Below are 15,121 nucleotides of genomic sequence, written 5' to 3'. Positions count from 1 at the left end.
AAGTCGATGCTCCGGGCGCTCTTTGCACATTTCATCGAGGGAAAAGTAAAACGGTCGCTTTCGGCGGTCAATCCATCAAGAAGGGAATATATTTTTTTATTTTATTTCATTTACAGATGGCCTGGAAAACATTGTTGAATAATCACGTATTCAAGGTGGCTGTTGGGATTTCTCTTTACATGCATTTTTAAAGCTTCGATGCATCCATTTGATTTGTCATAATCTTTTTAAGGCGAGCAAATCGCGTTTTTTAGATGTTTGCTCAATCGGAAAAGTTTTATTTCAAAAATATTCCCTCATTGACCTCAAATTAGTATTCTTCAAAAGTTTTTGACGCAAGGTTTTTAGCTTTGCTTGCTACCTACAGATTCTTAAGCTTCTGTTAACTTCAAAATATCTATAACTGAAGCCTTTCTTTCCCCCCGGTTATATATGCAGCGCCAGAAAAGCGTTATAAAATTTTCATTGTTTTATCAAGAATTTAGTTCTCTTAGTTTCTTTCAAAAACATAAAAACTAAGACGCAAAAGTCCTTTTAAGTATAAAATCACATTATTTTTTAATTTTGAAGTAATTGCCTTAATGATTTCTCTTCCGAATGAGAAAATTTTTTATTGTGAGTCATTTTTTTACCATATTATACGGTGATTTGGCAAAAGTTGTGGAATACCTCCTAAGAATATGTCGGACCTCCTTTTGCGCAGCGAAATGCAGCCATTCGACGTGGCATGGACTCAACAAATCGTTAATTGTCTGTTGCAAAAATATCGAGGCATGTTGGCTCTATACACGAATAGTGTTGCGAGAGTGTTGCTGGTGCAGGATTTTGTGCACGAACCTCTCGATTAAGTCCCATAAATGTTCGATGGGATTCATGTCGGACGGTCTTGGTTGTCAGATCATTTTCCAGAATGTTTTTCAAATCAATCGCAAGCGGCCGGGGCTCGGTGACATAGCACATGAAGTATAACAATAGTTGCAAGTGGTCTCCAAGTAAGTGAGCATAACCTTTCCACTCAATGATCGATTCATTTGAACCAGAGGACCCAGTCCATTCCATGTAAAAGCAGCCCATACCATTATGGTGCCGCCACCACCCTGCACAGTACTTTATTGCCAGTTTTGGTCCATGATTTCGTAGGGTCTGCGCCGCACTCCAACCTAACATCAGCTCTTACCAATTGGAATCGTGACTCATCAGACCAAGCCACGGTTTTACTGTCGTCGAGGGTCTCAGCCAATAAATAAACTTTTTTCGTTAAAAAGCCAAAACTGGAACTGTATATCATAATTCAAGTATTATTTTACAATTATTTTATATGTTCATATATTATATTATATGTTTTGAAGATTTAAAATAGCAAAGTCTTCTGCTTTCTGTGGAAAATGAAAAGTAGAACATGAAATGGAGAGACAATTTTTTCTAACCTTTAATATTAATATTCTTTTGTCAAAAGTCATTGTCCATTTTTGAAAAGTAATTAAATATTTTTTTCATTTATTGATCTTTTTTTATTTATTAAAGGTCATACTATCAGTACCTTAAAATTCAAAAAGTGGCGCTTTGGGAGATATTTAAAAGATAATTTTCATTCCCAACGAACAAGAGAGTCCCACAAGATTATCTTACGAATCACATTTCAGTTTTGTATTCTGAACAATATTACTACTTGCGGAGAAGAGAATGAAACATTTGGACTGATGGCCTCACTTTATCCATCGATAGGATTCATTGAAGTTTCCAGCAGTCAAAATAGAGTTTATGAAATAAACGAAAAAAACCGTTTTCTTTTCAAACAGAAAAATGAATCATGCCGGTCACTTTTTGGTTTGTTCGCTTTTTCAGAAAGAAGCTCAGATCCATTATACTTCAATGTTTCTGATTTCCTTTTACATTAAATAAACGAAGAGAAATTATTATAAATGTAAAGAAATTCAAATCGCGAAATTTTAATGAATCTCCATTTCTTATACATCCTATACTCCGAGAAAAAGCATTGTTGATATAAGGTAGATAAAAAAAAAATAGAACGTTCCAGATGGATGAAATTTGGTATGCAATCTTAAAAATAAAGTTGAAAAACCTAATCAAATATCTTTGATCATGTGAATGTGTTGTTGTTGTTTCTGATGGCACTTGCCATAGACAAGCCCGCTGTTTCGAAGTCAGCGATTTAAGCCGATAGGGAGCGTCTCTTATTTTAGTAGCGCCAACTAGGGCCAAGAGTACTCATTCATTCATTCCCTTGCACAACCTCTTTTTACAGGGGGCACATTCACACATCTTACAGATAGAACAGATGAAGAACAACCATGCCCAAACTGGGACTCGAACCCAGGACGCCCAGGTCACAAGGAAGACACACTCCCCCTATGCCAGGACGCCGGCTCGTGTGAATGAAGATTCTATAATTCCAAAGTTGACCTGTCCATTTTTTCTGTCATCATCAAATTTAGGACGACATCCATCAGAAGATTGTTCTTCTGTCTATTCATATACACGCGATTTGAGTCACTGAAAAAACTGAATAAGAATAGATAAAAATGAAATTTAGTTTGTGCCTTGATTCTAAAATGGTAGACCCCCATCACATTTCGAAGCTGGCCGGTCCCATTCAAATTTTCGTCTCCACATTGCAAATAAGTTCAACGCAAATGCTCATGAGAAAACAGAGGGCGAAAAGACGAAACACCTGCTGCTCATCGCTCATCCTTCTCTGCTGCTTCCGGATGAGATCTGCGTGCGGAATACACTTCGCTGCTATCCCTGAAATGCCCTGAGGACTGTTTGACGTCTGCTTTTATAGAAAATATACAAACAGAAAATAGTGTTATTATGGAAAAAATCCCCCGTGGGATTTTGGTGGTTTCTGCTCCTGGAAACCGAAAAAACATATTTTTGGCGCTAAGTTTATTTGTATGTATGTAATTAAAAAAAAAAAATAGAACAAGAAATTCGGCATTTACTTTAGCGATCAAACCTGTTTCGGACGTCCTTCATTCGCCAGCTTCTTGTTTCACGTGAGCTGCACAATGCGAGTATTTCGATGGTGCGTGCTTTTGACTCTGACGTGTACCGACAATTCTTCTCTGCACCTCACTACGAAGAAATGCTCGCTGAATGTTCATTCCATACATCATCCACTCGCAGCGTTGTTGGATCCAGCATTTTGTGACTGATTGTAGTATAAAGGGTAGAACCGTACCGTCCATTTTCTCATATGCTTAAAAAAAAGCATGTACATATTTTGGAGCAGCATTTCCAAACACTTGACTCAAACGTATAACTGTGAGGCCAAAATAACCCTCTTAAACTCGCTGTTCTAGCTTACTGCATTTCGAAATGATTGCATTCTCAAACAAATGACAGCAGAAATCAATATTTTGACGAATTTTTTTCTAAAATTGAATACAGATATAAAATGAATGATGAAGACACAACTCGGATTTCATTCCTTTTACCGTTTTCAAGATAATATATTCACATGGTTATATATATAGTGAGACAGACATTCCAAGGATGAATTTCATTGGGTCATATTTTCAATGTCTATGGTTCCCGCAACAAAGCTCTGCATGTATCGGTGCCATATTCGTTACTTTCAAAATGAGATAAGAGAGATTGCCACTCGTTTATTTAAATTCTTGTTTCCTTTAAAACTCAGTTTTCCTCCGTCATTCTTCGAATGTTTCTGGCAGTAGAATAGGATTCAGATGCAAAAATCTCAAATAGAAGCATTCAAAGGAAAGGCCCTTTCGAAAATGAGCCGATAACAAGTTGCTTATGTAACAGAAGTCGAGCACACTTGGAGGTTAACAGCTGCTGGACTCGCAGTGCGAATGGAGATGGATAAATTGCGATGATGTGAACCGATAACTCAGATTCAAATGATACTTGCGAGCTGGAAGCCTGGCTTTCATTAACAGTAAAGGACCTCATTGTAGTTGCAAGGTGAGAGTTAAAAGAAATATTAGGTAGCTACAAAGAAATTTTTTCAAATATAAAAAGTACGATAAGCTCTTTGAAGCCAATAATTCCATTTTCTCAAATACTCTTGTCTTAAAATATACTGCTTTGTTGCAACGCGAATGGAATGACATTTTTTTTCTTTCTTGTTTTAATCAACTATCTTCAATTCTTACTCCCAAAGTACCTAAAGTGCAACTTTGGACAGAGTCGGAATGTGAAATAAGACTGAAGGTACCACAAGTTCACGAATTCATTCTGCTCCCTTACTTAACTAAAAAGAGACATGTATTCGAACTTACTGAATTTAAATCAAGTATTTTTTTTTTAAATTTTGGAACCTTATTTTTAAAAACTATTTTTTCATGCAGCATGCAAATCAATGCGGTCCAATTTTTTCTTCTTTTTTTGCTAATTTGCAAGCAAACAATATCTGAAAACTTTGCATTACGACATTAAAATTTGTAAAGTTTTGAATTTTTTAATCATCGTTTAAATTTGTTATATATATGAGAAACTCGGAAACCAAATTTCTTGAAGATATCCTCAAAAAAATATTTCATTTCAGTTTATTTAATACAGGGTAGAGACAAATCAGTATTTAGAATTATTAATTACGTCCATCAGTGCTAATCATAAAGATAAAATTTTACGATTAGCACTGATTATAGATTACGATTGTCACTCAGTGTGGCAGAAAAACACACTCTCGCGTTGAGCAATACTGTGCAGGGGAAGAGTGTTTGCTGAGAATTAACCTTTTTTAGGTGGCTCGAATAGTTGCCATACAACACCGGTTGCGATTTTTCCCTTTAAGGTTGCATTAAAACACTGGGTGCCACCTACAAGGACTGAACTCCAGAATCGCACTATCAATACTGCTGCGAACACAGATAATTATTTATTCTAATGTTAAAGGAGGATTGTCCATGGTCCAGCCATAATTTCGTTTTTTTTTTTTTTTTTTAACTATTCAAGGAGAAGCAACCTCCGCTGGACCGCAGAAATAAACCCTTCACCGTTTTGCGTCATGGAAACGTGCTTGAAAGGGCGGGTAACGCGCGAAGTGAACAGCTGTTGCGCTCGTGACCTTCGGCGTTGAAAGTCGCCTCGAGAATACCTCCAGCTGCGCACGCGCAGTTCAGCCACAACAAAGCTTTTATGACAATAATCGTGACAGATTAACATGCCAGCTTCACAATCTGACCTGAAGTCTCACTTGAAAAAAAGCGGCTGAGTGGAAACTAGCCCTTTGCGCAGTTTTTATAAAATTCAAGCACAAAGCAAGTTGAAGAGTATTGGCCTGATTCTCATTATGTGTGAATTTCATCTTCCTTGACATTTGCATATTTGTTATTGAAATGTGTAAATGTCCCGGGAATTCGTTGCTCATCACATTTGATTTGAAATGAGACAAGAAAGAGGACTTTTTATTAAATTTTATACTGCGTGGAAAATTGAAAAGATACACACACACACACATATATATATAATGTAAAACTCCTATTTTTGAAGCAGTTTCATGGCCGAAGAATGAGACATTTTGAATTTTTAAACTTCGCTTTATTCCATCACGGGAAGCATAATTTATGTGCAAGCAAGAAGCGACGAGGCGCGCCAATCTACAGCACGACACAAGAGCGAAAAGATCGTAAAAAGGGCAGAAATATTTATCCCTGGTCATTATATATCATGAGATTCTGATAGGGATTTCTTTAGACGAGTCTATTTAGGTAGGGAGAATTTGAGTATCTTTTAAAAGAATTTGTTTAGATCGATACATTTTTATCCCTTCACTTGGAACGTGTTAGCCACCGATTTAAGCTTTTTTACAAAGCTGTTGGCGCATTAATTAAATAAATAAGGTTGAATGGGATCAAAAAATTAGAAAACATTAAGTTAATATTAGTTAAATTCAGATAAAATCTAGGAAATAAGTTTAAATTAGGTTAACTCATGATAATGTTAAATTAAATTAACATTATCATATATATATGTGTGTGTGATAATATTTTAAACTTTAATTTAAATCGAAATTAAATCTGAAATTGTTATCTTAATTAAGCCCATAATAACTTGATCCCATTCCCCTTTTTCTATCTAATTAATTCAACAGAAGCTTTGTAAAATTGTTGAATCTGCTACATTCCGTTCCACATTCCCACATTCCGAGTGAAGGGACAAAATACCACTGACTTAACAAATTCTTTTTTAAAAGATTTTTGTTTTTCCCTTGCCTGGTCGCTGCGAGTAGCGAAAATCCCTATCGAAATCTCATTGTATCTAAGCACCGAGAAGAAATATTTTCCCTATCAATATCTCATGTTATATAAGACCAGGGAATATGTTCATGAGCTTTTCCACATTTCGCTCTGTGTCTTTCTGTGTTGCGTGTGTGCTCCCTCGCTTCTGCTTGTACGAAATGCGCGCCTCTCCGGGATGAAATAAAGCAACTTCAAAAAATCGAAAGTCTCTTCAATGTCTTCGAAACTGCCTTCTGTTTTTTAAAAAATTATGTTATATATTATTCGAATACTGATTTTTGAAACACTCGTAAAAGTATTATGTATTGTTAGAAATATTCGAAGAAAATTGAATTTTTTATCACAATTATAGTATATTTTTTCTAATTTTTGTTTTAAAATTTTCTTTCTTTGGGCGTATATTATAGACTAACCGCTTTTGACGACCGACTCGTACACCGGGATTAATGGTCGTTAAACTTCTTAGTTAAATATTTTATGTTACTTGATCTGAATGGCTTCTTCAGATCTACATTTTAAAGTTTTAATATCCATATATCAAAATATTTTCCTCTTCAATCCATGCCGTTCTGTTCATTTTACCATGTATTTTTCGTATTTTCTATCAGTTCTCTTAAAATTAGAAACAAATGAATACTTTCTGTTATTTCTAGCCTTTTAACAATAAACCTAATTTCTAATCTAAAGCAATGCAAAATGTGGAATTTTTCTTTATGTAAATAGTATTTTAAATATAAATTTTATATATTTTTCTCACAATTAAATAAATATATCGCTTGCTTTCTTGAAATCAGTTTTGCCAATAGAGTGGTTTGTGTTAAAGCCAATTTACTTTCACTATTTATACAATTTCATGACTTTTTATGTTAATATCGATTGCAATTCGATTGTGAAACGAAAACGAAAAAATACCCGCTTTTTGGTTTTCTTCCGGAATTCTAATGTTTTTGCTTAGTCATTTGTGATATGGTTAATATCCGTGCAGAATTCTGACGTGTCCTTATGTTCTTGCTGGAAGATATGCTTAAAATAGTTTTTTTAATCCATTAAATATAGAGAAAAATTATATAGCAAACAAATTGGTATCATTGAAAAGTTTGTATTTTGAATCGTAAGATGATATTTCTGTACTGTATTACTTTTGAAAATTATAGCGGAAAAATGCCAAAATTTCACTTCATTTTTTATTTCTAATTAAAAAATTCGAAAAAATCTTTCAAGGACCACATTGCAAAATGTATGTGTGTCAAATTTGGGAGCTCTAGATTAAATGGTTTTGTAAGTAGATCACTAACATACATTCATGCTTATTATATGTAAAGGCTAATCAGTGGAGGATTCTGGTATTTTGTGGCCCTAGCCAATATGCATTATGAGACCCCTCTTTTAATAAGGGATCTATTAAGTTGCACATTTCAACTCATTTTTAGCATGCTAATGATTTCTTTTAATATTTTTTTATTTCATTAACTTTGTAAATTTAATTTATATTTTCTGATTACTAATGATTATTCATGACATCTTCATTTGTACACACTATTACTAAAACAGATGTTTGCTTTTATGAATTTTATAATAATTATGTGAATGTGATACAAGATAATGAGGCTTGAACAATGGCGCTTGATAAAATGTTCATATTATACGAATATTTTATGGATGATAATGGATGACTCAATATATTTTTGCAAACTTATTTATTTGACAAATAGTAAAATAGAATTTTTTAATCTACTTACTTGCAGTCTCTTTTCAGTCTGGTGGCAACTGCCTAGCTGGAAATCTGCCACTGGGATTCATTTCCTTCTCGTACACGCCGCACGATTTTCTGATTTTTGCTTTCGCCTTCGTATTGTAGAAGGGAAGAAATTAAAAATTTTTAGCAGACTAATAAGAGCATGCTCCTGAAGTTTATTTTATTTTTATTGCTTATTATTTTTCTCGTATCAGGCGTGTTACATTACTCATTGTTATAACTATTATTTCCCCGATCACATTTTCTGAAATTCGCTTCAAGACGGCGCCTGGTATATAAAAGTTTTACCGAATTGAAATGAATCAAAATTCTTGTTACCCTATTATCGGTAATGCACAACTGTACGAAATTTCAGATTTCTAGCACATCAGGATGTGAACGTAAACATGAAACAAGCCAAATGAATCAGCAGTGTCTAAAAGAGAGAAATATGTGTCTCTGGTAAGGACCACATACCAGAAGAGCCCCACGTTTAAAGCCACTCATGCGTGCATTCAAGATTGTTTCATTGTAGAGGACAATGAATGGATTGTTTAATGAGGTTTCTGCCTTTTGCTGTTGGCCTGAGCCACCTCTGCATCACACTGCGTCTCCAGAAGCAGCCCGAATGTTTTCGACGAATAAAGACGAACCAAGCACAAAAATCTGTGGAATCAAATGGCTCTATTTTACATTCGCGTGCTATATTTGTTCAAAACTGGATTTCTTCAAATTACTTTTCAGAAAGTAGCATACTTTTTCATTTGTGCTGCCTGTTTTAAACCATGAGGAAGAAAAAGGCTCTCATAGTTCTTTCATATGTTTACCTACAATTAGTATGACACAGTGTAACCAAAAGCCGCATTGTCCGGAAACAACTGCAAATGACATCTTTTACTGAATAAACAGGAGTCAACACCTGTTTTTGTAGTGAATATCTCGAAACATCTTTTCAGTATAGGAACCTTAAACAATTTAATGTATTTAAGCTAAATTGTTTCATTTTTTAAATATGGCACTTCGTAATCGATTTTGCATTGGCTTCCTGATTTACCTGAATTTTGAAATTTCGTACCCTTGTGAATTCTCAATGACAATACGCTATTTTAGTAATTAACTTTTAATCAATGAGTTGGAATTTTAATTCCGTTTGAGTGGCATCACTTCATAGAGAGTGTCGAAGAAGTCATTAATATTTATTTACATTGATAAAAACATAAAAGAAATTTCTGCTTTTTAGCTCATTAATAAAAGTGTTTTTATGAAATTTTCAGAACATCATCTTGTACGAGTATTTGCCTCTGCTTTTGATGGAACCTGTCACACCTTACCAAGGTAAAAACGTTTTTCTCTTAATCTGCATTCCCTGTTCACACTTGATAAAATTCACCGCACAGAGAAAGACGCTTATTCTTAGGATTTCATGATCTGATTGGCTTTTTTAGATTTTTAGTCAACCATTTTTTCATGCAATTCAAAATCCACATCTTCATAACCAACAACGACAAAAAATATGCAAAAAGTTAAGCAACCATCGAATTAAAAATTTACTTTTAATTATTGCTTAAATGACAATTCAGGTCATATATCCCATTATTTCATACAAAATAAATCACTAACACAAAAATTTGCCGAAAAGATAATGTTTAATAATATATGGGATTTTATGAATATAAAAATTTAATCTTGGATTAATGTACTCTCTACACACTTCTAGACGTTTCTTCTTGAACACGCCTGCAGCGAGGAGTGGTGCGTGCGTATCTCTACTCAAATGATGATATGTATTTCTCTGAGTCACGCTTCTCTTGCAATTCTCGAAAATCAATAAATGCTGGAAAAAAAATCATTCTTTCCCCCTTTTTCACATAGTGCTCAGATTTGTGCATCTGGCCTGCCATTTGAGATCGTTCACTGAATGACTCCCGATTTTTTAATTTTTAAAATCATTTGTGTCTTTTTTGAAAATCAAATGATTAAACGATTCATGACTCGCCATCGACAAATACAACGATATCCTGATAAAATTTTAAGTTGGCCCAGTGACTCATGAAATCAGGAGTGGATATGAGAGAGGAATGATGGGTGGTGTCACCTCTCCCAAGCATTGGATATTATTTGGTAGTTTGTAAGGAATGCTGCCGTAGGGTTGATCGCATTTAACCAGTTGATCGGGCCATATATAACTGTCCGGTTAAAAAAAAGGGTCAAAATTGGGTAGAAGGAAGATTTAAATGAATTAATTTATTTTCATTATGGCCTTGCAGGTACCATATGATTGAACATGATCCACCCTAAAAGGTTAGTCTATATCCGCCCTGCATGAAATCGTAGGTCATGTACTGACAACCCGCGTTTGGGGGGAATCTTGTTATCCAACATTGTCTTTGATTTCTTTTCTTTTTGTCTGGAAGTGCCTTAACATCTGGATTATGCTAAAAATGTGAAACAATAATAACCGCGCCATACTCAAAGCCCTCAGGTAGGTACAAAAAATAATTAAATAAAAAAAGTTCAGCTCCTAAATAGGTACACCAGAAATTCAGAAAATTTCGTGCATTTCTTTTCGATTTCGGTTCATTCCAATTAAAACTTTAAAACTAATTAAAAATTAAATCATCTAATTAAAACTTTTAATTGTTATCTCGATTCGTGTATCTTCACACAAGTGTGTAAAGGGAAATTTTCGATACATACATGAATAAAAATTTTAATTTAGAACTCAAACTGACAAAGGGTTTAAGAGCTTTTTCGAAAACAATGCTCCACCTCCTTATGAGTATGAGGACAAAAATGAAGCATTTTTCGCTACCACTCATTGATATCGTGGTAGACTCCTCATCAAGATTGCGCTCCCTCTTCATCGGATGACATTAAATAGACTGACAATCCTCAAGTAATTTTGGTGAACAAAATTGCTTAACAATTTCAACTCGTTTTAGATCAAAATATTGATTTATAAGCTCATGTTAAAATAAGCATAGCATTATTTGACAAATAATAACAGTTTTTTAAGTGTTGAAAACTTTGTTATCAACATCTTAAAAATCGAGTTTATATTAACTGCAATAATGAGATGAACAAACCTCCTTTCCGTCGAATATTGTTAATAATTTACAGTTTTGGGGCAAGGACTCCATTTCAGCCTTCAAACTCGCTGCATTTCTTAAGTGTCCTGCTCACAGTTGGCAGGCAGAATTTACAGAAGATTTTTTGAAGTTTCAAAGAATCAATGAAGATCCATCAAAATATTGAAATTGGAATTTTTGTTAACTTCAATATTTCCTCTCTGTGTGCATGTTTTACAAAAAGTAAAAAGTGTCAAAAGAGAGCTGCGGGTTTTTTAATAAAAAATGATCTGCCTGTTTTACAACATATAATCTATACTATTACTTAGTATTCACACATAGCTAGCCTGTACTTAAATTATTGCCCTATATATTAAAAGATTTTGTCGAATTTGAATGTTTAACAAATTCTTTGAATGAGGAATTGCTAATCCAACAACCATCTTTCAGGGGCTAAAATATATAATATTGTCAAAGGCGTGAAACGATCGAGCAAATAAACAACTCCAATTCAAAGAAGGAACGCAACTAGACGGTGAAAAGCCATTAGTGTTTTTTTTAAAAAAAATTAACAGTTCTTGTTATTGGTCAGCTTTTCTCTAATTCTTATATTAATGTCCTGTGGTAAGTCAGTTAAAATAATAAGTTAAATAGCTGTTGTCTGTTACTATACAAGACATGATAGATGCTAATAACGATTTAAAAAGTATATATTTATTTCTCACAGATGAGGCCACTTTTTATGTAAACGGTACTGTGAATCGACACAATTGTAAAAATCGAGGTGAAAGGCTGCCTTACAGGTTCGTGAAACATCAGCGTGACTCTACGAAAGTGAATGTTTGGTGCGACCTTATGCATAGCCAAGTTATAGGTTCCTTCATTTTTGTAGAAAATTCATTAAATGGTGAAGTCTATTGTGAAATATTAGAGGAGTATGTTTTCCCTCGTTGGTTGATATTGAGGCGGAGAAAAGTTCTGTCTACTTTCAGCAAGGTGGAGTACGGAAAGCATTGGATACTCGATTCGGCAACAAGTGGAATGGAAGAGCAGGACCTATTTCTTGCCCCCCAAGAAATCCGGATCTGACTCCATTAGACTTTTTCTTCTGGAAACATGTCAAGAATCTTGCTTATACTGAGAAAATTCAGGACATAAATCCTCTCAGGCAAAGGATAACCACTTGAGTGACAAACATTACTCCAAATATGCTTGCGAAGACATAAGAGGATAAATATCGTTTGGATGTGTGCCGTGTCACAAATGGGGCATATATTGAAATTTACAAAATATTAAAAATCTTGATGAATTAACCTTTAAGTACATATATATAACACAAACCTAATTTTATGAAGGAATTAAAAAAAAGGGCATCAAAACACCGGAGTTCTTTTGTGAACACCTTGTATTTAGGAAGTGGAGCATCTTCGAGCTTAAAGGACTTATTCTCTGCGTGCACAATAATTAATGCATACAAATTAGGATTGTCAATTCTTAATGAGGCATAAAGATCTTTTATTTCTCCTAAAATAATATCATTTTACAATTGATTTCAAAATTCTTTGTCTCGAGCTTTCATTTCAGATAAAGTATCAGGGGCTTCTTCAAAATCGCGCCAAAGACTGGCGCCTGAAACCACGGGTCCCGAACACTTTGTGAGTTCTGTCATTAGGTGGTGATTTTAAAAAGCGTAGAGGCATACTCGTTACGCTGTGATTCAAAATCTTGACGTACTTGTCTTGGCTCCTAGGACGTGTTTGCAGGCAAAATGGACGAATGAATCCAATAAGCCTTCTTACGGCATTCACATTTGTCGACGAATGACGTCCCTTGAGCCACTTGCTCCCACCTACCCACTCTAGGTTGTGAATATGGATGAAGGAAGACATGTCCAGAAGGATAGAATTTGCGACCGCACTGTGACCTACAAGGAATACGGGATTGATTGTTCTCTTTTTCAGGTTACCAGCCAGACCTTCACCCTGGCGTGAGTCACGTGTTTCAGTCCGCCGCCTTCCGATTTGGACACACCCTTATCCCACCCGGACTCTACAAAAGGTAAGAATTGACCCCACTCTTCAGACGCAGGGCGACTCCCCAATGCATCCGCATACAGCGCCCTCATCATGAAACCATTCGCATTTAGGGTGTTACTGAAATAAACTCAATTCTTTCAAGATCCAGAAATGCGTTTTTTATCTCCCCGTCCACAGGGATCCTTTCAAATCTCGAGGTTACTTCACATGAAAGAAGAATTTAAAAAAAGAAGAAAAAACATTCATTAATCAGTCATAATCGTGGTGATTCGACATTCTGATGTTGAAAACGTCCTGCCTTAAATGTCGAAATATAAAATTAATTAATATATAGCACTTTAAAAAAGGTAATTTTTAAGAGTTGTTTCCTTTCTTCTTTTTTACGTTTTTTACAAGGACAGAACAGTGCGCGATGCTCCATACGAAATGCATCCATTTTATGCCGAACTGAAACAAAATATGAATTGTTTGTAATATTTTACATTTTTATTTTTGATAGGTTTCTTGCTAAGTCGGAGACATGATATTCATTTTTCATTCCTTCATCCTATTTGACTTTAAAAAGTGTGATGAACATATTGGTGCTCAGGCGTCCCCTCACAGCGAAACCGTTTGCTACGTCTCTGAAAAGAAATCACCTTTTAGATACTCTAAGTAACAGAAAGCTCATTCAGCCATAAATGAGTTAAGGAATGATAATTTGGGCAAATTTTGATTCGAAAAATGCATCTTTCTAAAAAAACGATTTTTTTAAAATTATTATTTAGTATTTCATATCTAAGAAACTGGGTTTCCAAGCATACTATAAATTCATAATAAAGAAAGGGCATGGTTGCGGCTTGAACCTGACCTATGCTTGAAACGAACGAAGATGAAAACTGAAACAGCCTCAGGACACGTTATATCGTCATTGTTTTGTATTGTGTATTTCTCACTATTTTTTTGCAGCGTGTAGTTTATTTATGTTCTATTATAATTTAGAATCATTGACAAGCATAATTGAATGATGCAAGTTTAAAATGTTTCATTCTTTGACTATAAACACATTATTTACACCAGACCTGATTAAAACCGAGCAATTCACTGAGAATTAAGCTCTGAAAATATTGCAATAGTGTAATAATATTAAGAATATATAAATGAATCTAAATTTCAAAATTCATTAGCACGCCAAGAAGCAATAATTGAAAAATCCAATACCAAGTTCCATTTTTACAAGCGTGAAATAGTTTAAGTTAAATCAAAATGTTTAGGGATAAATACAAAATAAAATAGAAGTTAGTTTAGGGCAAAATAAAATAAAGCTTTTAAAAATTATTATAGTGAACATCACATGAAAGACGATTCTCATTCGTCGAAAAATTAAAACGGTGGCTGAAATTTGAATTTGCTTGAAGTGCTTCTGTGTGTTTCAAGCTTTCAAACGAATGGGTTCATTTTGAAAAAATAACAATGCAGTCAAATTTCAAATAACTACGAGTCTCTCTTATGCTTCAGCCTCTGAAAATATCAGCATCCTTAATGGATTCAGTTTACACCCTATCGTATGAAAGTGGAACTGATTTTGAACCACAGGAGGAAACTGTTTTTTGGCCCATATGAGTGTGACAGGAAAAAAGGACTCCCGTAATGAAATCTGCTGAATGAACTATGCATTGAGGACTATTTATAAATGATACTATCTATTTGAAACAGTTTCACTCAGCTATAGTTTGATGTGAAAGTGTCCCTTTTCCCTTTCAGGACTGCCCAGTGCGAATTCCGGAAAACTATGACAGGGTACCCAGCCGTGCGCCTTTGCTCCACCTGGTGGGACTCGGAGGAAGTGGAGTCCGGGATCGAGGAGCTGCTCATGGGCATGGCTTCTCAGATCGCAGAACGGGAGGACAACGTCCTCTGCTCCGACGTTCGAGGTGAGGAGAAACGAGTGAAAGCGCGGTGGTTAGAAATGGAGGAGTGCGGTTAAAAATAATCAAAACTCCACTGTAAGCAATCACGGGAGGGAAAAGAAACACATTCCGGGAAGGAGCTGAAAATGTTGTTTGCTTGCGT

At 34.9% G+C, this 15,121-nt stretch overlaps 1 protein-coding gene across 2 annotated transcripts in view; it reads left to right on the top strand.

Annotated features, from left to right (window-relative positions):
- LOC129961582 (dual oxidase-like) overlaps nucleotides 1-15,121 on the top strand; it is a 148,844-nt gene that overhangs the window by 74,102 nt on the left and 59,621 nt on the right. For both annotated transcript variants that reach the window (XM_056075082.1, XM_056075090.1), the window contains exons 7-9: nucleotides 9,240-9,300; nucleotides 12,995-13,091; nucleotides 14,813-14,982. In XM_056075082.1, coding sequence (XP_055931057.1) covers nucleotides 9,240-9,300; nucleotides 12,995-13,091; nucleotides 14,813-14,982 — 328 coding nt within the window. The remainder of the gene's footprint in view (nucleotides 1-9,239; nucleotides 9,301-12,994; nucleotides 13,092-14,812; nucleotides 14,983-15,121) is intronic.

Source organism: Argiope bruennichi, chromosome 1 (assembly GCF_947563725.1).
Source record: "Argiope bruennichi chromosome 1, qqArgBrue1.1, whole genome shotgun sequence".
Lineage (NCBI taxonomy): Eukaryota > Metazoa > Arthropoda > Arachnida > Araneae > Araneidae > Argiope > Argiope bruennichi.
Note: the sequence above shows the minus strand (reverse complement) of the source record. Positions and strands in the feature narration are given on the sequence as shown.